Source organism: Urocampus carinirostris, chromosome 11 (genome assembly GCF_059441175.1).
Source record: "Urocampus carinirostris isolate Australia breed hairy pipefish chromosome 11, RoL_Ucar_1.0, whole genome shotgun sequence".
In the NCBI taxonomy this organism is placed as follows: domain Eukaryota; kingdom Metazoa; phylum Chordata; class Actinopteri; order Syngnathiformes; family Syngnathidae; genus Urocampus; species Urocampus carinirostris.
Genome location: NC_142359.1, coordinates 10436226 through 10457182, shown reverse-complemented (window position 1 = coordinate 10457182; position 20957 = coordinate 10436226). Strand labels below are relative to the sequence as shown.

General features: G+C 42.0%; 1 protein-coding gene across 2 annotated transcripts in view; it reads right to left on the bottom strand.

The window, feature by feature from the left end:
• Window positions 1-20957, bottom strand: part of adamtsl3 (ADAMTS like 3) — a 101658-nt gene that overhangs the window by 60899 nt on the left and 19802 nt on the right. For both annotated transcript variants that reach the window (XM_088347108.1, XM_088347110.1), the window contains exon 2: window positions 3047-3163. In XM_088347108.1, the coding sequence (XP_088203234.1) occupies window positions 3047-3163 (117 nt within the window). The remainder of the gene's footprint in view (window positions 1-3046; window positions 3164-20957) is intronic.

Sequence of the window (20957 nt, the reverse complement as noted above, 5' to 3'; positions counted from 1 at the left end):
TGAGATGGAAACAGTGTTTGACGAGCTCAACAGTAGCTGGCTGACTCTTGATTGCTCAAAAACCCACATTTGATATGCAGTGGGGCCAGTCCCCACAATGCAATGAACTCAATTTTTATGTATACATTTTGGAAGTACAATTATATCTTCTTACCTGGACGACAAACATATCCCAAACCGTATGCAAGTAAGATGAGCATCATCAGAGGTAGCATCATCAGTGGTTGCCACATTGCCATCATTTCTTGAGGATTAAAGGGAACTACAGTGACTGGACAATGATTTATGATATCAAAGGGGAGCTGTAGCATGTTTGATAAATTACTTCCTTTTCTGTTGAATTTAGATGTATAAAATGAGGACTCTGCTTGATTTGTGGATTACAACATTTATATATATCGTGGGTACAATGTAAATATTGAATACATTGTTTTTAAACCTCATGTTTTGTTCCTGCTTTAAATTATATACCGTAACTCCCGGACTATAGAGCGCACCTGATTATAAGCCGCACCCACCACATTTCAAGAGGAAAACTGATTTTGTACTTACACAGGCCGCACCTGTATATAAGCCGCATGCGCCCACATTAAAAAATGTAACACAAACACAAAATTAACCCAAACCCGACTTTAAGTCCCGCGATTGAAACTGAATGTCCTTCATTAAAGAACACAGTCCAAAAATCACAGCCGGCAAAATGAACGGATAATGATACCGGTACTTAGGGTTTGATGCGGACCTGCAGAGTCCGGGTTCCGTTAAGAGTAATCCAAGAACAAAAGTGGATATTTCCAAAGGTAAGGGTGGGAAGAATAAATATCCAATATTGTCCGCCGCGTCCACAAACACGTCTCACCTTTACCCCACTTCCCGTCAGCCCCCGTTTGTTTCGCCCCTTCTTTTTGATTCGCCCATGCAAACCATATCAGAATAAGTCTCTAAAATAAATACATTACAAAAATATACGGTTGCAAATACATATAATAAATGGTTACACATATTTACAAAGAAAGACGGTGCACCGAGAGAGTTTTCAAAGATTTAATAATAATAATATAACTTTCATCCCAAACGGTGCCTGTGACAGGGCAGTTAATGGTAGCACCACGCTCGCAACACAGTAAACGGGTCTGTTAAAAAAACATACCGTACTTGTAAAAATCACGGTAAACCGTCCTCATCTTCCTCCTTAGAACTGAAGCAATCAAAGTCGTCTTCCTCAGTGTCGGAAAGAAACTTTGTCATATAGACGTCGTCCCATGCTCCCGCAGCCAGACTCGCGCTGTCACTGTCGCTTGAACTCTAATCCACTCCCGATTTTGTGCCCTCCTCTCCGTCACGCAGCAGACCGGCTTTTCGGAACCCGTTGGTGATGGTGGATTTTTTGATGAGCCTTTCTTTTTGCATTTTGCATGATGAGGGTATGTTCACGCTAATTTAATTTGTGCACAAGCCAAGTAGTTGCAGTCTTCTTCTGCGCATATATTCCACCGGTCTAAATTTTACCTTTTGTACTCGAGCGCCGCTGGCGGCCGTTAAAAAAATTACATAAATTGGCCGCATCACTGAATAAGCAGTTGTATCGGTGTAGCCGTTGAACGTTTGTGAAAAAAGTAGCGGCTTTGAGTCCGGAATTTACGGTAATTGTTAGCCAAAACGTCAACTAATTTATCTTCCATGAAGGGCATCTGAATTTTTTTCAGCTGTCACTGCATTGTTATGTAGTTAAAGTGCATTTGTTGTGAAAAAGAGCAGCTCGCCGTTTTTTATGTGCGCGCGGGTGGCACAGGATTTTAAATAATCTTTTTGAAATTAGTCAGTTCGAGTGCATTGGAAAGCAGCCCACAGGAAAACCATGAACAAGTAAAAGAGATACTCCTCTCTCAACGGATAAAGGTGCAGGCAAGGTCGGCCTTCACGCTTCCCCCGGCGTGCTAAAAGTCAAAGCGAAAACTCATCAGGGGCAGTCAAACGCCTACCGGAGCGTTTGCTAATCAAGCCGTGTTTGTCTTGGCTGCAGATCAAACTCAATATTGAACCGAGGTCCAACACGAAACACTGAGACTGGGACCAAGCCGGTGTTGAAAGAGATCACAAACGCGGCTCCAGGGCGTCTGCGGCTTCCTGGTCTTAAAGCAAGTTTGCATGACACACAAATCCGTTGGTGACTTTGCTCAATCAGCTGTACATTTTTTTTATAGAAACAGTGTCATGCTCACGGGGGATCAATTAGGGAATACAGTGGAACCTCGGTTCTCGACCATAATCCGTTCCAGAACCCTGTTCGAAAAACGATTTGTTCGATCACCGAAAATCGTTTCTCCCATTAAAAGTAATGTAAAATCGTTTTAATCCGTTCCAACACCCTGAATGCTTACCATGAACGTAAACATGAAGCTAACCCAGGCTAATCGTACGTTTGCGTTAGCGTAATCTTTCATACGAAAGATTACGCTAACATAAACGTGTACAACTAAAAACATCAGGTCGTTTACACGTCATTTAGCACCCGGGTCTCCACAAAAAGTGGTGAGCGGTTAAAGGATAAAGAAAAGAATTATGAATAGGATTTCTTACCTTTGTGAAGGTCTGCAGAAGCCATGCTCTATTCCCTCTAAAGAAAGGAAACTCTCACACCTTCTTCATATTTTGCTATTATTTCTTTCTTAAATGCAATAGTTGTACGCACTATCCTTCTTTTTTCACCTGCAGCAACTTTGCTGCTTGCACCGACCTTCTTCGGAGGCATAATTAGGGGCTAAAACACTCCGTTCACCGATATCTAAAGCGAAAGCAAAAAGAAGTGCGCGTGCACGTCATAACAGTTCTTTACGAGGGGTGGGGGCGATCTTCACCCGTACGCCGCTCAGCATCGCACCCAAGCGTACCGGCGTTCGAACTCCGATTTTTTGAACGAAAAGCGAAGCAAGAATTTCTCTAAATTTTTGGTCGAGAACCAATTTGTTCGAACTGAGAGGCGTTCGAAAACCGAGGTTCCATTGTATACACAAATCCGGCTGAAGCAGAATTGAAAATGGCTCACCGGGTCTTCGTGTTTTTGGCTGTTGTCGTGTAAATGCTCCTCCGGGAAGCGATCTCGTCTAATTAGGGCGAACTCTCGGATGAACACCGCGTCTCCGTTGTTGGTGCACACAGCAATCTGGAAACAAAAGATGTTAAATTTTGGGGGGGGATTATTAAATTCATCAGCCAGTCGCCATGAATGATTTGTTTTATGGGAAGACTCTTTTTTTCTCACGATCATTTAAGCCTTGGTTTTAACCATTTTTGTTCTTGTGTTGTCCTAAAGTCCAGATGTTGTCTTCTACACAAAAGTATAGTTCTTGAGTCAGTCTTGTCGTGATTCCTTTTTCACTGTGGAACCGAAAGGTTATGGTCTCAATGTCTCGCCACAAATGTCAAATACAAAACTCTTGGCCTTGTCCCACTCAAAATTCAGAAGATCTTTGTCTTGTCTATTCTCAAACACAAAATGTCTTGGCTGGAACTTGACCTGAAGGTCTTGCACTTGTATTATTACAAACTCTAAATGTAACGGGTGTAATAATAACTTTTGTTTTATTGAAATTCCTGCTGAAATATGTTGTATAGTTTTTGGTAAGTGTCCTGCAATGATGAGCCCAACAGTGCCACCTGCTGGTATGGGGTAGGGTTTGGTTTGGCTTTTGACATGTGACCGGAAGGCGGGGTTTGTTGGCAGTCTAACAGCGAGCTGTCAACAGTAAGACACGATTTCTTGGTACTCCAAAAAAAGTGAATTTTAAACATTAAAACCACAGCTGACGAATCTCTCAACATGCACAGTAATGTGATTGATGTTGTCAAGCTGTTTGGATTTATTTTCGTTTTGTTTCTGTCGCCTTTTATATTAGTTTTGCCAGACGTTGCACGTTGTGCTAAAAGGCTAATTCCCCTTATAGAGATCAAAGAGATCAAAGCCAGCAGAGAAGTTACCATGTGTTGTGACTCATTCATTTGCAGGTAAATTGTACCCGTTTTTATACTCATTATTCTATTTTCTCATATATATATATATATATATATATATAATAATAATAATAATAATAATAATTTCCTTGTATTGTCATTCTGTGTAACAATGTACACAGAACGAAATGTCGATTGCACCTGACCCGTTGTAGCGAGCCGATGCAGCCGCAGCCAACAGAGGGCGCCGCCGACCACTTTTTAAGTCTTAGGAATGACTCGGCCGGGGCGCGAACCCGAACCTCCCAGTCTCAAAGCGGGCGCCTTACCATCTAGGCTACTGAGCTGGTATATATATATATATATATATATAAAAAGGATGATGTTGGTTTAAATTCAGACTAAAGAAAAATATGTTGAATTCATTGTAAACGTTAAAAAGCCACTATACGATCTCTTGTTAAAAGTATGTTGTTAAAATGGATGTAAAAATGTATTGTGATGGTTGATATTCTAAAATATATTTTATGTAAACTGAAAAGAAAGCTCTTTGATATGTTTTTGCTGGGAGTCTACAACGAGCTGCCAACGAGATCAAAGAGATCAAAGCCAGCAGAGAAGCTAATCACGTGTTTGACTCATTCATTTGCAGCAACTGTAATAAAAAACCTCATCATCCAGTCCAGCGTGAATGTGGATCTTTGGTGGGACAAGTACACCGCGGTTTCATAAAGGTCTTATGTCACAAATTCCGTTGAAAAATGGATCTGGATCCTTAACCGTTTTGGTCCTGAGTTGGTTGGTATATATACACTCTGGAGTCTTGGTCTTGTCACATATATTAACTAGAAAAGTCACCCCAAATTAAGCATTTCTTGGTTTATTCTCAAACACGAAAAAGTTTTGATCTTGTCTTGCACTTGACCTCCAAAGGTTTTACACTTGTATTGTCTCCTACTCCAAAGGTTTTGTGTCGACCCTCAAACATTTTGGTCTGAAAGTTTTTGTTTTGCTAAGGTTTTGATCTCCAAAACTCTCAGTCCAGGGTCGAACCTCGGCTTTCGTCACGGTATGGATACTAATCATGTGTTTGTCTTGTTTGGTATGGACTCGACTACGTTTGTGAACGTATGTTCATTGTATTCACATCAGTCCATCATATTAACATTTAAAGCATTCGACCATTGAATTCTTCCCTGACAGGCCAAATGTGCGAAGGATGTGATGTCATCGGGAATAAGCGTGGATCCCGTCTTGTGTGGCGAAGGTAGGGGGTGGTAGGAATGTTGGACAGGCTCTGTTAGCAATGCAACAGGATTCCTCATTCTCCAGGATTCACAGATCAGGGGGCCCGCAGCTGCCCTCCATGGATCATAAACACTTGGCAATGACACGGGTCAGTTACCTTTGCCGAATTACAGTTAGTTAGCAAGCTGAACTGACAGAGAAGCCAGGAATTGTTGATGATTGAAAAAGCCTGAACTATACTATACGAGTTTGCATGTTTTCCTGGAAAGCTATAATTTAAATGAAACATATTTGATAAAATGACCCACTATTAAAAGCAGTCTTGGTCTTGTGTACATTACCGTTTATTTTTGTCGAAGTTTCAGGGTAACAATAATTATAAATCATTATCTGGCTCACGTTATTCAGTCTTAAAGATTCCAATGTGATGCAAACATTACATCAGTGAGGTCTTCTGTGAGAAAAAAACTTGCTCTCCACCAGTAGAATGACCACATTGGAGGCAAGCCAGTCAGATATGAAAACCACTAAAATTCACTCAATACATGTGAGAAAAAATATTAACATGCAAGGCTCGTTCCCCAAATGCTCCCGACGGTTTTAAAGACCCACGCCTGACATATAAAAGTACATTTTAACAGACTTAATACGGGGAAAATATGACCGTCATGAGAAAGCTATCAAAATATGGACGCAACACGAGAGCGTGGCCGCAATATCCGCCGTTGCATTGAGGCGTGTCATCACTGAGTGGTGTTGATGATTTAAGTAAAACGATAAAAACGACCCCAAAAATATTTCAGGCCTGAAAACAGGTTGCGAGGGCGTTTGCACGTTCCGCTCAACGTATGACGTGATGCAGAGGTCCTCTCACGGTGCAGTTCATTTTAGGTGGAAAGAACAGATAACGAGAGCCACAACACATGCCACAAATTTGTTCTCTCAGCCCCACTCTCACCAGTTGAATAAGGATAATGGAACCGCGAGGGTGCATTTAATTTTGGGCAGGCCAGAATGGTGGCATATGCTCAGGAGGTAAAGCGCTCGTCTTGAGATCAAGAATTCGCAGGTTTGATTCCCGGCTCCTCCGTGTTATATGTCGAAGTGTCCTTGGGCAAAACACTGAATCCCTAATGCCCCCGATAGCAGGTACTTGACTTGCATGGCTGAATTGGTTAGTTAATGTGTAAAATGGAAAAGTGTGAAGCACATTGTAAAGCGCTTTGGGAGGTCTTCATTGACTTGAAAAGCGCTATATAAATGCAGACCATTTACAATAGCACACCTTGTGACAAAAGTCCATTCTACAGGACACTGCTCACAGCAAACTGGGATTGCGGATAATGGATCATGGCTGCACGAGTGCACTTCCCTTTAGGCAGAAATAACGGCAAAAAAGAGCAGCTGGGCCTGACAAAATTATGCTCTGCTGTTCCCCGCTTGCAGCAATATTCGATCAGGGATAATGGATTGTGAAATATTAAAATCACCATTGCATTGTTATTTAATCAGATCATTCATTTGTCTTGTTTCTTATGGACTCGACTACGTTTGTGAATGTATGTTTATTTAGATTATTTAATCATTGTTATTTAAAAATGATAAAAGCGGCGCTGCCGCCAAGCGGCAGCCTTTCCAGCAGCTCCCCTGTTATCTTGCACTGTTTGTGATTTATTGTTTTATTGTCTGCTTCTGTCTTCTGTGTTTTTCGTCCCGTTCAACAACTACACTTTGGATTACTTTCTATCCTATGGACATGGGTTTTAACGCACAAAAATGCGTTTATTGGAGGAATCAAATCCTTGCCCTGAAGAATTTTCGTGCCGGCGTGATGAGGGGGCCTATCGTGGATGAAGAGCCGGAGCTAGCTAAGCGGCTAGCGGCGTTGTAAGTCTTCGGTACCGTCCGCAATCATTGTAAATGTGAACTCTATACCAAATAAGACTGACGAACTGGCTGTGCTGGTGAAAAACACCAAAGCGCATAGGGAGTGCAGTTGCTGTGTTTTACGGAAATGTGGCTCACGTCTAGCATCCCGGACGCTAATGTGTAGCCACCCGGAGCTACCTGGACCGGAGCTATACGGAGCCAACCGGCTTCAGCGCTGTTAGACAGAGACACGAAAGCCTGCGGGAAGCGGAGAGGAGGTGGACTCGCTAAGACAAGGTGGTGTATCCCTGGGCACGAAGATTTCCATCTGCCGCAGGGATGTCGAACTTTTGGACTAGCGTGTGACGTCATCCTCTCTGCTAAACTACAACAAGCACCCCGAGGGAATCATGTTAATAAACAACAAGGGAGACTGCTGGAAGTGTGAATTTCCCTACGAGGACGGATAAAGTATCTATCTATCTATCTATCTATCTAATCTACGCCGTGCCAGTTTCCAGTGAGTTTATGGGCTGAAGTTGAAGCTACGCTGACCATGCCAACAAAAACCTGAATGTGTGCTTTTAATTAAGTTCACGTCCAACATTTAAATAGGGCCGCTTCTTTTTAAAGACTTGCCTCTGTTTGCACGAAACTAAATAGCAAAAATATGGTTCTGCTAATCCACATTGAAGAAATTTATGCACATTTAGAGGAGGAAACATTGTGGTGTTCTTTTGCTCTCTGCCTCACCACTAATCCAGTCAAAGGAAACAAAAGGAACATTTTTTTCTCTCTGGGATTAAGGACTGCTTAGAGTTGCTTGTGGCTACTCTGTAACTTTGCAACAGATAAGAGTAATAAAATCTATCAAATAGTTTTGGCATGACTTGGAAAAAAAACAAAACTTGTGGGTTATAACTTTTCACACAAGACACTTGAGAAACCAGAGCAGCACTTTCATCACGTTCTCCGTTTTCTGATGGATTGTTTGATTATCTTACAAATCTTCTTCAAAGACCCATTTGGATTTCTCCAAGCCCGTTCCCCAGATTTTTTTTCATGTTACTTGGGTGTTGTCTGTATGGCAGTGACAGATTTTTTTTTCTGTAGCCCATTTGATCGTCTCATGTTGAAAATCACAGACTCTCCATTCCTCAACCCCATCAAACACATTTCGAGTAAACGCGAATGGACAACTGAGGCAATGACGTGGTCATTTCTACGGCAGCCATTGAGCTTTTGGTCAAAATTATAAACTGTAATTACTTCGGACCAGGACTCCTCACAAAATGCGAAGTAGCCTTTCAAATTTTTAACATGCGCTCTGCAGGCCCCCGCTTACAGCAATAGTTGATCCTGGATAATGGTTTGTGGCCGCACAAATGCTGTTCATATTAGATGAAAACAATGGAATGAAGAGCAGCCACACATGACACAGATTTGCACTCCCAGCCTCTGTCCTCAGCAATAGTTGACCTGGGCATTGGATTGTGGAGTTCAGTTCACATTTTGGTGAAGGGAACAGAAAAAAATGAGCCACCAGGCCCAACAAAAATGTGCAATGCCGGGTCTCGGCACCAGTTGTTTGTGGGTAATGGATGATGGGTGCTGCTTATTTTAGGCTGAAAAAACAGAAAAAAAAGAGCGGCCAAGCGTGACACAAATGTTCTCTCTCGGCCCTAACCCTCAGCAATAGTTTACCGCTGATATTGGCTCGCGGCTGGACGAAGGAAGTTCACCTTTTGTTGTAGAAAACAGCATAAAATGGCTGCCAGGCCTGACAAAATACAGTGTGCGGGCCACTGCTCTCAGGACTAGTCCACTGTGGATATTGGATCACGTCCACGAAGTGAAGTTCATTTTGGGAAGGTCAAAATGGCAGGTTTCAACAGCTTGAACCGAGAAAAAATTGTGCATCCAGCACACAGGCAGCAAGGTTGGATTTTTGTTAAATACTTTTAAAAATTTTCAATGAACATTATGTAAAATTTGATGCACTGAAGCCTCAGAGTGCGAAACAAAAAGTAGTGAGGTTTTATAGCAATGCAAATTACCTTAAAAAATGAATTTTCCACTTTAATTAACATAGAATACAGGTCGCGCTCAGTTGTACTTTTGTCCAGTCAGGAACTTTTAAGCGGCGGTCCCTTCACTGGAGGCAGATGTAAGCTCGTAGTGACTTCCTGTCGCTGATATGCACTTAAAAGGCTAAGGTGTCAATTTTCTCTTGGACACATGAAAGAGCGCTATCCCGCTCAACCTTTCAGGGTTTGCCGTACGTTTTGACTTTGCAATTTAGCAATTGCCGACCAAGTGGCTTCTCATTCAAAACGTCAACATTGATTCGAAAAGCACGTCTTACCCAGTAGTACAAGTGCACAATTGAGAAATCGAACTAGAAAATCTATATCTCTTGTAGTATTTTGAACTATGTCACTGCCCATAATAATAAGCTTAAGAATGCCAGTGTGGAAGATGACTTCAAGTAAAGTCCAGCTTTCATCCCTGTTACAAAAATACAATGGTTTTCCTCAGGCAAAGGATGAGCGGTTTGAGCAAGATCTCCAAGGATGACGAGGCAATTGTCAGTAGGACTGCTGTTTTTAACTATTGTGCATCTCTAATGATTACTATTTAACTTTGTAATAGATGTAGATCTACTTCCTGGACTGCCCTTTTTGTATAAGAATGATGGTTACACCACCTCAGTCTTCGCACAAGTGAATTTATACAGTTATTGTTTTATAGCTCATATGTGCCCAGAATATTCAGTAATAAAATTTATAAGGAGCTTCTGATCTCCATTCTTATTTTGACTGACCTTATCCAATAACCCGGATGTAAAAACAAACATAGGGAGAAAAAATAGTTATGCCTCTTCACACCTCATTCCATAATTTATTCTTAAGGCCTCTCCTATTTGAATTGCCCCACCACATAATCATCTGGTAGTTGTCAGGCCATTGTGGCCACACACATGGTAGGCAGGTGGGCTAAATCTCCAAGGAATGATTCTTTTTTCTTACATTTCACTCTTTACTCAAATGTTCATGGTCCATTCAGATCCAGAGTTATGAATTGTGATGTGTAACGAGGGCAGGACACAGCAGGTATAAACATTATCGTATCAAATTCATGTTTGCATCGAAGGCTAATAGTTACACTCACAAAAACGACTACCTACAGCTATCATAACAAAATGAAAGATACTTTTACATCCGTAAAATCAATTATACAGTACCGTTTTGCCCCCTGTCTACACATATTTACACAAATATGCGTACGTTTTTCTAGGTTGAGGCAAGTGCAGCTGATATAAAAAACACGCTTAGGGTGACCTATGTAGACTACTTAAAATAAACTGTGTTTTGTGTGTCTGCGATCCAATATCCCCTGATGCCTATTCTTGTGAGCGGGTGCCGGAAGAGCAAATTTTTTTCGGACCTGGTGGCTCTTTTTTTTACTTTTCTATCAAACAAAAGATGAACTACATTTGTGCGGCTGGGATCCATTATCGCCAATCGTAAACGTGGCGACCAAGAATAAATGCATGGATGTGGCCATGATCGACAGAGTGCATTTTTGTTCTACGGTTCAGGCTGCTGGAGCATGTAATACCCAGTCAACTATTGCTGGGATCAGGGCCTGAAAAAGGAAATTTGTGTCCTGCATGGCAGCTCTTTTTCTCTGTCCTTTCCACATATTATGAACAGCACCCATCCGGCCACGATCCATTATCCCCTGTCAACTATTGCTAAGAGCAGGGGCCTACAGTGCACTTATTTATGGCCCAGGCCACTGAAATGTGCCATTGTTGCCCGCCTAAAATGAACTGCACTATTTTGCTTGTGATCCGTTATCCCCAGTCGACTATGACAGACATCAGGGGCAGAGAAAAAAATTGTGTGTCTTATGTGGCAGTTTTTTTCTGTTCTTTTCGCCCAAGATGAACAGCACTGTGTAGCAATCCATTATGCCTGGTGGACTATTTTTGTGATTGGGCCCGGCAGAGCATGTTAAAAATGTGTTGCTTTCCGAATTTTCACACTGCGCAGGGGTTCTGGTCCTCATTAACCATGATAAACGAGGGATAACAATATTTTGCCTTCGCGTATGCTCCTGGGTGAGGGCGAGCGCTTTAAAAAAGAGCCAGCTGAATGGTTTCGATTGGACTTTTGCTATGACATCCACTCAAAACGCATACTCCATCGCACTCACTTAAATATCGAAAAAAGCTACTTATTTTCCCAACTACTGACTCTAGCGGTGATTGATGGCCTTGGCCTTGCTTTACAGCATGTAAACTAGGCGGGAGATTATGTAAGAATGTGAAACTCAAGCAAGCAAATCTGGACAATCCCGAGTTGACTACACCCCAAACCATCCATCTTCTCCCTCCTCTTCTCTGTCCTTGGGTCCAAAAGCACGTCGACTAATCCATCACTTAACTTCACTCCAAGGAGCACGTCGAAATGTTTTCCTTTAAATATAGGAGGTCAGCGATAAAGGACTGCGAAGAGATTCGAGCAACGAACATCCAGTTAAATCAAATTTTGGTCAATTGAATCAGATAATGCGACATACCCTCCCACGCCCCGCACCAACCAAAATCCCAAGGCCAAGGCAGCCATTGCAACCCCCGCAGAAGTGCTCGCGGGTGATTTGACCCCGGAATCCGCAGCAACACTGCCGCAACAACGACCCCAGATCCCAGCAAACATGAAAAATGTTTGGTCTTGCCTTGATCTAGATACACATCTCAATAGTTGTGTTCGTTGGTATGGAAACGATTACATTTGTGAAAGTATGTTATTGTATTCAGGCCAGTCTATCGCATTGAAAAATTCCAAGCGCTGGCAAATAAGCAAAACTATGCTCAAATTCCCCCTTGAATAGGTGCAATTCATTATAGGTCAGTTTGTGGCCGCATTAAATAACCATAATCACAGGCTATAAGCAGTAATGAAGCAAGGTGTGGTTTGAAATCATTAAGCACAAAACCACAAATCCTCGACAAAGATTGATGATTGCAGCATAAGAAAACCACAACACGAGAAAGCAGCTGAGGATCTGAATTCAGAGTTTGATTCTAAACTGCACACTGCGCGAACGCAAACCTCAGACATCTGTCCGCCCTCATCGCGTCGTTTTGTTAAGGGATTCGGATTGACAGCTGCGTGGCAAATTGTTTCGCAAGTCCAAGGACAACGAGTTCACAGATTGCTTGGTGACGGCACTTTGCACGAAAAAAACAAGCCGTTACAGTGTGCAGAGAAACAAAGTTTCAATTTAATCAGCATCACAAGAAGTAGGAGTTGCTTGAGTTCATACTGACCTAAAAGATAACACTAATAAAATTCCTGTTTGTAAAATGTGACCTTGAATGAGGCATTTCTGGAGCAAAGTTGTTCATTTTTAATTATCTCATCATTGAGCTTCAATCGTTAAATTCCTGACCTGGATTGGGGATGTCAACTTGCTTCTGGTCAAACTGTTTACAGAAATCCTTCAATTATTGTGGTTAAGGGGGAACAAAATACCCCTGGATATGTGAAAAAACGCCAAATGCTCCCCCAAAAGTCAACTGGGAATAATGGATAGCAGCCTCTTGGGTGCTGTTCATTTTAAGCTAAAGAATAAAAGAACAAAGGGAAAAGAGACGGCAATAATAATAATGAGTCATGGCCACACAAGTGCAGTTCATTTTTGGGAAACAGAAATGCAAATGCCTGACAAAATGCACTCAGTGGGCCCTACTTGGAGCAATAGGCAACTGGGGATGATGGATCGCTGGTGCTGTTCAATTTAGGTGGAAAGAACAGAAAAAAAGAGATGCCACACATGAAACAGTTTTGCTCTCTCGGCCCAAATGAACAGCAATCGTAGACCAGGAGTATTATAATGCAGCCACACAGTGCAGTTTAATTTAAGCGAGCCACAATGGCACGCTTCAGTAGTACAAATGCGGAAAAAAATACACTTTGATCCTACATCTAGTACACAAGCAGCAAGTCTTGAATTTTTGTTTTGTTATTTTTTCAATTTGTTATTTTCAAATTTGTTATTTCAAATTGGGATTACAGTATTTCTGTCAATGTAAGTGCCTGTTGAATCGAGTGAGTCAGAATCCCTCACACATGCAAGCTAACCATTCTAGACCTCCCAGAATACCAACCCACTAATAACGCTAACTGGCAAGTATTTGGCCCAAATCACGACCACACTCAATGATGGAAATGAGAACTTGACGCTGAAAAGCAAGAACCGTGGGGCAAAAAGTGCAATCCGACTCCTTTCCCTAATGTGTGGTGAAAATACAATTGCCCTTTTGGGTTTTCCCAAAAATGTCAACCCCAGAAAACCTTCTGTGGTCATTGCCTTGCCACAATTATAGGGCTAACTTACCTACATAGGGAGGGACATTTACTTAATTGGTAAAAAATCCATTACATCAGAAGTGTTTACCAGTGGTCAGGCCTCTTACCTTCAACTGAACCCAAAGTTGGATAGTAATGGAAAAAATGACGTTCAAGTGATTATTTCAAAGATAGTTCATTGATTTTGAAACGTGTTTTTCAATTACTTTAATTCTGAAGATCAAAATTATGCAGTAGAGCCGATACCATTTGTGGACCCACCCTAGCCAGATCCTCTTTGACCCGCTGTCTCAAAAGAAGGACCTACAGGCTTTTGTATAATTGTATTGTCAAATTTTCACAATCCTGCACGAAGGTTCCTCTTTCTCAGTATGTTTCTCTCTCTTCTTTCCTATTTCTCTTGCCCTTGCTAGTTTTTGCCACTCACTTTCACGTTTAATTTTTCCCCATAGGTTTTTCTACTACCATAACTTGTCCTCTTCTCTGTATTAGTACACCGTCCCCTTGGTTTATTGCTAGTTCATTATAAATGTAAATGTTCTGTATTTATATATAGCACTTTTCAAGTCAATGAAGACCTCCCAAAGCGCTTTACAATGTGCTTCACACTTTTTCTATTTTACACACTAACTAACCTATAGCAGCGTCAGCGTCTTTCTTGTCAAGCAACCTTGTCTCAGATTTGTTTTTCCAGCGTACCAAATCCCTTCCTATCTTACTGGATCACAAGTGCTGCCTGATAAACTCTTGCAGCTTGGGTTTACTGGTACACCGAACCCTCTCCTGCCTCTTGGATCACGATTATTGCCTCTAGTTTTCCAGATACTGTTGCTTCGCCGCCTGACTTTTATTGTACCAAACCTTTCCCCAATAGGGACCACCATTTACTTTATGTAATCTGTGCTACTGCACTTTGCTTCCGCACTACCCAGAATATGCTCTTGATACAGTGCCTGTATTTAGTCATAGTGGGAATTTGGACGCGTTCAAAGGGATTGGCAGGGCACCTGTATGATGCGGCAGGGCTAAACCAGTGAAAGCTGTCGGGCCCTGCTGTTGAACAGAAGTGTGTTGTGTCACCCTGACCCGTGTGTGTTTTTTTTGCTATTTTTTTCCTTTTTATTTTCTTTTTATTTAATTTTCTTTGTTATTGCATGTTTTTGTCTTCCTGTCGGTCACCCCTCTTGAGGGATATGACCAAGGTAGATAGATAGATGGAAAGATTTCGTCATGTTTGTAAAATGATCTTCATTTATAACTTTGTAATTGATTTAGTCGTAATTATACAGGTCCTCCCAATATTTCAATTGTGTTTTATTCTTTAGCCAGAAGTGGCTTTGAAAATGTGGGTGTCATCATATCAGTACTTGATTCCTTTTTCTGGAAATTCCTTTCAGCTTTTTCTTCAGGTATCAACTCGTGGACCTTTTAGTACAAGAGTGAGGGTCAGGCATTTTCAATTTTCTTAGCTTGTTCATTTCCAGTATGGAGTTATTATCATCCATCTTAGTTTTTCCACTTGTAAATGTACTGCCATTGTGCTGTAACACAGGTGTGCTCGGAATATTCTGTGGTAAAAACTTTGACAGGACCGCTCTTCTTTTGGGGTGGCATTAGCTCAGGAGGTAGAGCGCTTGTCTTGGGATCAAAAGATCGCAGGTTTGATTCCCAGCTCCTCCGTGTAATAAGTCGAAGTGTCCTTGGGCAAGACACTGTATCCCCAATGCCCCCAATAAGCAGGTATGCGCCTTGCATGGCTGCATGGCCGCTATTGGTGTGTGAGTGTGTGTGAATGGGTAAGTGTGAAGCACATTGTAAATTTATTTGGGAGGTCTTCATTGACTTGAAAAGCGCTATATAAATGCAGACCATTTACCATTTACCATTTTGTCTTAAAACTAAAATATAAACGAACACATAGATGTAAAAATAGCTTTCTTCTTTAAGGCTCTGAGACAGTTTCTTCCCCAGGGTCATCACCACCCTGTACATGCGCACAAGACTGAAAAAATATCTTGCCTTTGTATAAAAAAAATGAATATTCATGATTAACTTCTATACTCGTATTTTAGAAATATGTTGCAGGTAATGTATTCTTATTCTTTTTCATTGCACTATTATTCTGATGCGCTTACAACTTGGGGCACTCTCAAAGCACTAGCTTGTAAATATTTTTGCCTATTTTTCCAAACTGTCTTTATTATCTTATTTTTATATTTGAAGTCTTTTTCTACTGTTTTTTTCTGGTATGTCACATCTAATCTTGTTGAAAAAAGTCTTCACTTCGTCGTATCAATGATAATAACTACAATTCTAAATTTTATTTCTATGACCATAGCTCAAATATATATATATTTTTTTTTTAAATAAAATGTCCATATCTTGTCCCAGCCTTACTAACCCTAACACCTGCATTTAGTTGCTGTTCTTCCACCGATATAAGTTAATGGCCAAAACTGTGTCTGTCGTGAGGTAACACTTAGGCATGAGAAAAGAAATATAAATCAGAAACAGTGAGCTTTTCTCACTAGTCTAAAGGTCTCAACTGTCTTGTCAAAGTGACTCCCGCAGGTTACAATTAACTGAGGTGACATCATTAAAAGGTAGCACAGAGAGAGGAGCAAAGTAAAAAGACATTAGACCTGCTTTCAGGAAGGGAGGTTGTTTTAAAAGGCATTCCAGAAAAGGGTGTCCGTGTGGCAAACGTCCCTGTCATCTCGTGTAATGGCTGACAACAAGGAGCCTATGCAGGAATTATGCTACTCACATCTAGAGTGCAGCCAACTTTTAAAAAAAGAAGGCATTCAGTTTAAAGCTTCCAACTCCAAAAAGTTCATCATAAAAGTAAGGAGGTAAAAAAAACTCCCTAAAAATAAACTTACGTATAATTAGGACAGGGCAGCACGGCGGCACAGTGATTAACGCGTGTGTGGCAAAGTTCTGAGGTCACGAGATCAAACCTTCCTGTGTGGAGTTTGCATGTTCTCCCCGTGCTTGCGTGGGTTTCCTCTGGGCACGCCAGTTTCCTCCCACATTCCAAAAACATGCATGTCAGGTTAATTGACCGGTCCAAATTGTCCCTAGGTGTGAATGAATGAGCGAGTAGTCTGTTTCTAAGTGCCCTGCGCCTGGCTGACAACCAGTTCAGGGTGTCCCCTTCCCACTGCCCGAAGATAGCTGGGATGGGCTCCAGCACCCCCGTGACCCTACTGAGGATAAGCGGTGCAGATAATGGATGGATGGATGGATAATTCGGACAAACAATAATTGGGTGCGAGACTCCAAACCAAGACTGTTAGCCTAACTCTTGTTATCGGTCCCTCCCCTCAACTTTTGAACTTCATGTTAAAAAAAATTTCAAGCCTACCCTCTTGGTACAACAGACAGAAAAAAAGAACCATGGTGCACATTTTTCAGGTTTGGCAAAGCATCTCATGTTTTGAACATGGCGGTTGCGTATCAGGGATATTGTAATCCCTCGTTTATCGCAGTTAATGAGTAACAGAACCCCCCTCGATATGCGAAAATAACTTCTCCCCCATTTTTAATATGCACTCCGTCGGCCAATGCTTGCAGCAATAGTCATCGGGGGATTATGGATTGCAGCCGTATAGGTGCTATTTGTTTTAAGCGAAAATAATGGAATTAAGACTGCCACGCATGACACAAGTTTGCTCTTTGGCCCCGGTCTCAGCAATAGTCGACCCATGGTATTGGATCACGGACAAAACCACGCAGTTCCTTTTAGGCAGGTAACAATGGCACAATTAAGTGACCCAAACCACAAATAAATGTACTCTCCTGTCCACAGCTTTAGGCAATAGTCGACAGGCGATAAAGGCTTGTGGCCTCAACTGCGCATTTCATTTTAGGAAGGCCAGTCGGGCATGCTTTCCGACAAAAGTGCCTTCTGCCGGTCCCCACTCACAGCGATATGAGATCAACCAGCGATGCACTGAGGCCGCTAAGTTTGAGGCGTAAAGTAGTGAGGCGCAAAGTAATGAGGGATTACATTATTATCAAAAGTATATCTCTAAAACAAAGGGGCGTGAGGCCAACTCAAGGCTAGCTAAATAATTGGATTTGGCTCTGCTTAAACACAAGAGTGTGTTCAGCAATAAGGCTCTGTTTGTACAGCTGGAGCGCATGCCCAGGGTCATCTCAGTGGGGAGCGCAGTTTGGCAACCATGGGCATAGCTACAGAACAGGCGTGCTGAAGAATCCCTGGCTTCTGTCCTAACTCTGTCGTTCGCTTTTCAAAAAAACAAGAAAGTAAAACTCACAGAGAGGGTGACCAGAGCTGCACAGTAAACAGAGCTGGTTTAGTGGGCCGAGACAATGGTCGGCTAGGCGGCTTATAAGGGTCGGCGGAAAAAAACAAAAACTTCCAATGGAATTTAACCCTAAAAAATCCACTGGATTTTAATTCATAATAGTCTAGGATTCTTAAAGTTATCTAATTAATCAAAGGCATCCACTGTAAATATCAAAATTTTTCGCTATCAGAATTGGAATCACTCCTATTATCATCATGCTACACTGATATTAAGGTTGCACTCCAGTTGGCAAAGTATACAGTGCACTGCAGGTTGAAAAATGTTCCGCGATCTATTGCTGTAAGTGGGGGTCAGGGGACTGCATTTTTGTCAAGCCTGGCAGCTCTTTTTTGCTTTGCCCACCCAAAAGTGAGCTGTACTCCTGTGGCTTCGATGCATTATCCCTGATTATTTCTTGTTGCAAGCAGGGACCGGCAGACTGCACTTTGTCAGGGCAGCTCTGGTTTTGTCGTTCCTGTACTTCTGCCAAAAATGAACAACACTCGTGTGGCTGTGATCCGTTATCTCCAATCACATAGTTCTGCGAGTGAGATCTGGCAGAAGGCACTTTTGTCAAGTGACATGACATTTAGGCACATCTATAACAAGACAGTTGTGGCATGATTATTATTCCTGGTCAACTATTGGTGAGAGCAGAAGGAAGTACTGTAAAGTGCATTTTTTGTAGTTTCGGGCTACTGAAGGTCATTTTAAAAAGGGAGGGCTACTTCACAAATTTTCATGGACTTTCACATTTTACGGATGGTCTGGTCCTCATTAACCAGTATAAATTAGGTTTTACAGTACTGCACCTCGAGATATTTCAGACATGTGATAGTTGTAAAAAAATGTGTTCACTCATCACAAGCTTTCAAGCTCAGACTTGCCCTGGAATCTCAGATTTTAATTTGATTGACTCAAAATTGCTTCTATGATCAAAACCTATGCAAGTTGCAGAGTAAGACATGCACCAAAAATACTAAGGGTACAAGTATGAGTGAGATTAAATGACGGGGCCACCAAATTGGGCACAAGAAAGCTTGAGACAATGAACTCTTGATAGGAACCAAAAATATGACCTGACTTTTAAGTTCTCACTAGAACGAAGCAAAACTTGAGAAAACTACTCCGGTCCCAGAAATGTAACATACTGTTAAACTTAATCGTTGAGGTAGGCTGGAGGAATATAATAGAAATAATAGTAACTTTCTATGAATAATCCAGATACATTTTTCACCCAGTTTTGTGCCCTGGGGAAGAAGCTGTCTCTGAGCTTATAAGTGCTTGTTTTAAGGGACCTGTAGCACCTGCCAGAGGGCAGCAGCTGAAAGATGTTGTCTGTAATGTCTTTCAGACTGGGAAGAGAGCAGCCCATTAACTCCTTGGTTATGTTGATGGCTGTATAAGATTTTTATGCCTGCAGCTGTCCTCCCAGGATACCACACTGTGATGCCGTATGCCAGAATGTCCTCCACTGTTGAAGTGAGTCACAGAAGACAGGTGGTTGCCGACCACTTGAAAAGGACATATGAAGTCTCAAAAGACTTTTTATGAGCATATGAATAAAGGCTTGAGACCAGTAGACAAGGATCATGACCAAGAACAAAATCAAATAGATCTTAGCCTACTCCAGTCAGTGTTGTCCACCGGCCTTTTATTCTGTGCTGATTTGCGACCGCAGTTTTATTCAAGGGTGGAACCAACTGAATGATAAACAGTCCTGTCAAGTGCCATGGACGGACAGTCCAAGAACAAGAAGCACAGAAGGGCTTTCGAACATGGGAGAGTTACGACAACAGCTGGGTGTGCCTGAAACTGATGAGAAACAAGTGCTGTATCTGCCCCGATTGTCTTGCGTCATCTTGAAAACTCAGGCTTGACAGTTAACTGAGAACAGAACATCAAAAACCTCCCCTATGACTTAAACCTAACTATCTGGCATGGGATGTCAGTACCAAAAAAATTAAAAATTCTTCATAAGAGAAAATCATTTTGCTCTCAGTGACCCTACCTTTCCATCCAAATGAAGCGGCAGTCATCCATTTGGAGAGTGCGACCAGTGAGGCTCAGGAAACCAAAAATCGATTTGTTCCAGGAAAAGGGAGAGGCTGACTATGATGACACAAGCTCAGGATTTACGACATTAAGTACATCTGTGTGCCGATTGTTTTGTACGCTCAAAGACATGCATAAAACTAGAGCATTCATGGAAAATACTGTAATCCCTCGCTATTTTGCCCTTCGTACTTTGCTGCCTTTCCGGGTTGAAAAATATTCCGCAATTGAATATAACCAATGTTGCAAAGAGTGGGGATCGACTGAAGGCGGCAGGGCGGTGGTTAGCGCGTAGCCCCACAGTGTAGCGGTTCAGGGTTCAAGTCCAGCTACTGCAGCCTTCCTTTGTAGAGTCTGCATGTTCTCCCTATGGCTGCGTGGCACCCCTGCGACCCTATTGAGGATCAGTCGTGCAGATAATGGATGAGTGGATGTTTCTGGCTACAATTCACTAACCCCAGTCAACTGTTACCTAAAGGTATGGCAGGCAGAGCGTATTTTGGTTGGGCGTGGCAGATCGTTTTTACCATTCTGCCCGGCAAATAGGGAACTGCACTGGTGCAATCACGATCCATTATCCCAGATCGCATATTGCTTGGAGCGCGGGCAGTTAGAGCGCATTTTTGTCCAAACTAGCGGCTTTTTTTTGCTGTTCTATCCAGCAAAAGGTAAACTGGATTCCTGTGGCCGTGATCCATTATCCCCGATCAAATATTGCTGGGAGCGGGTACTGGCAGAGAGCACTTTTGTCAGGCCTAACGGTTCTTTATTGCCGTTGCTGTATTTCTGCCTAAAATGAATGGCACTCATGAAGACGCCATCTATCATGCCCAATCCCATATTGCTGTGAGCAAGAATGGGCAGAAGGCACTTTTATAAGGGCCATGCCTCTTTTGCCCACCTAAAATGAAAGTCACGCTGCAGCCAAAATCCATTATTCTAAATGGACTATTGCTGAAAACAGGGGCCGGCAGAGCACATTTTTTTCCAGTTTGGGCTGCTGAAGCTTGATATCGTAACCTCTTTAATAGAAAGTTCACTTTTTTATCCGCGATCCGTTATCCCGGGTTGACTATCAGTGCAAGTAGCGCCAGTTAAAAATGAGGGGTCTACTTCGTGACTTTTTCATATATCACAT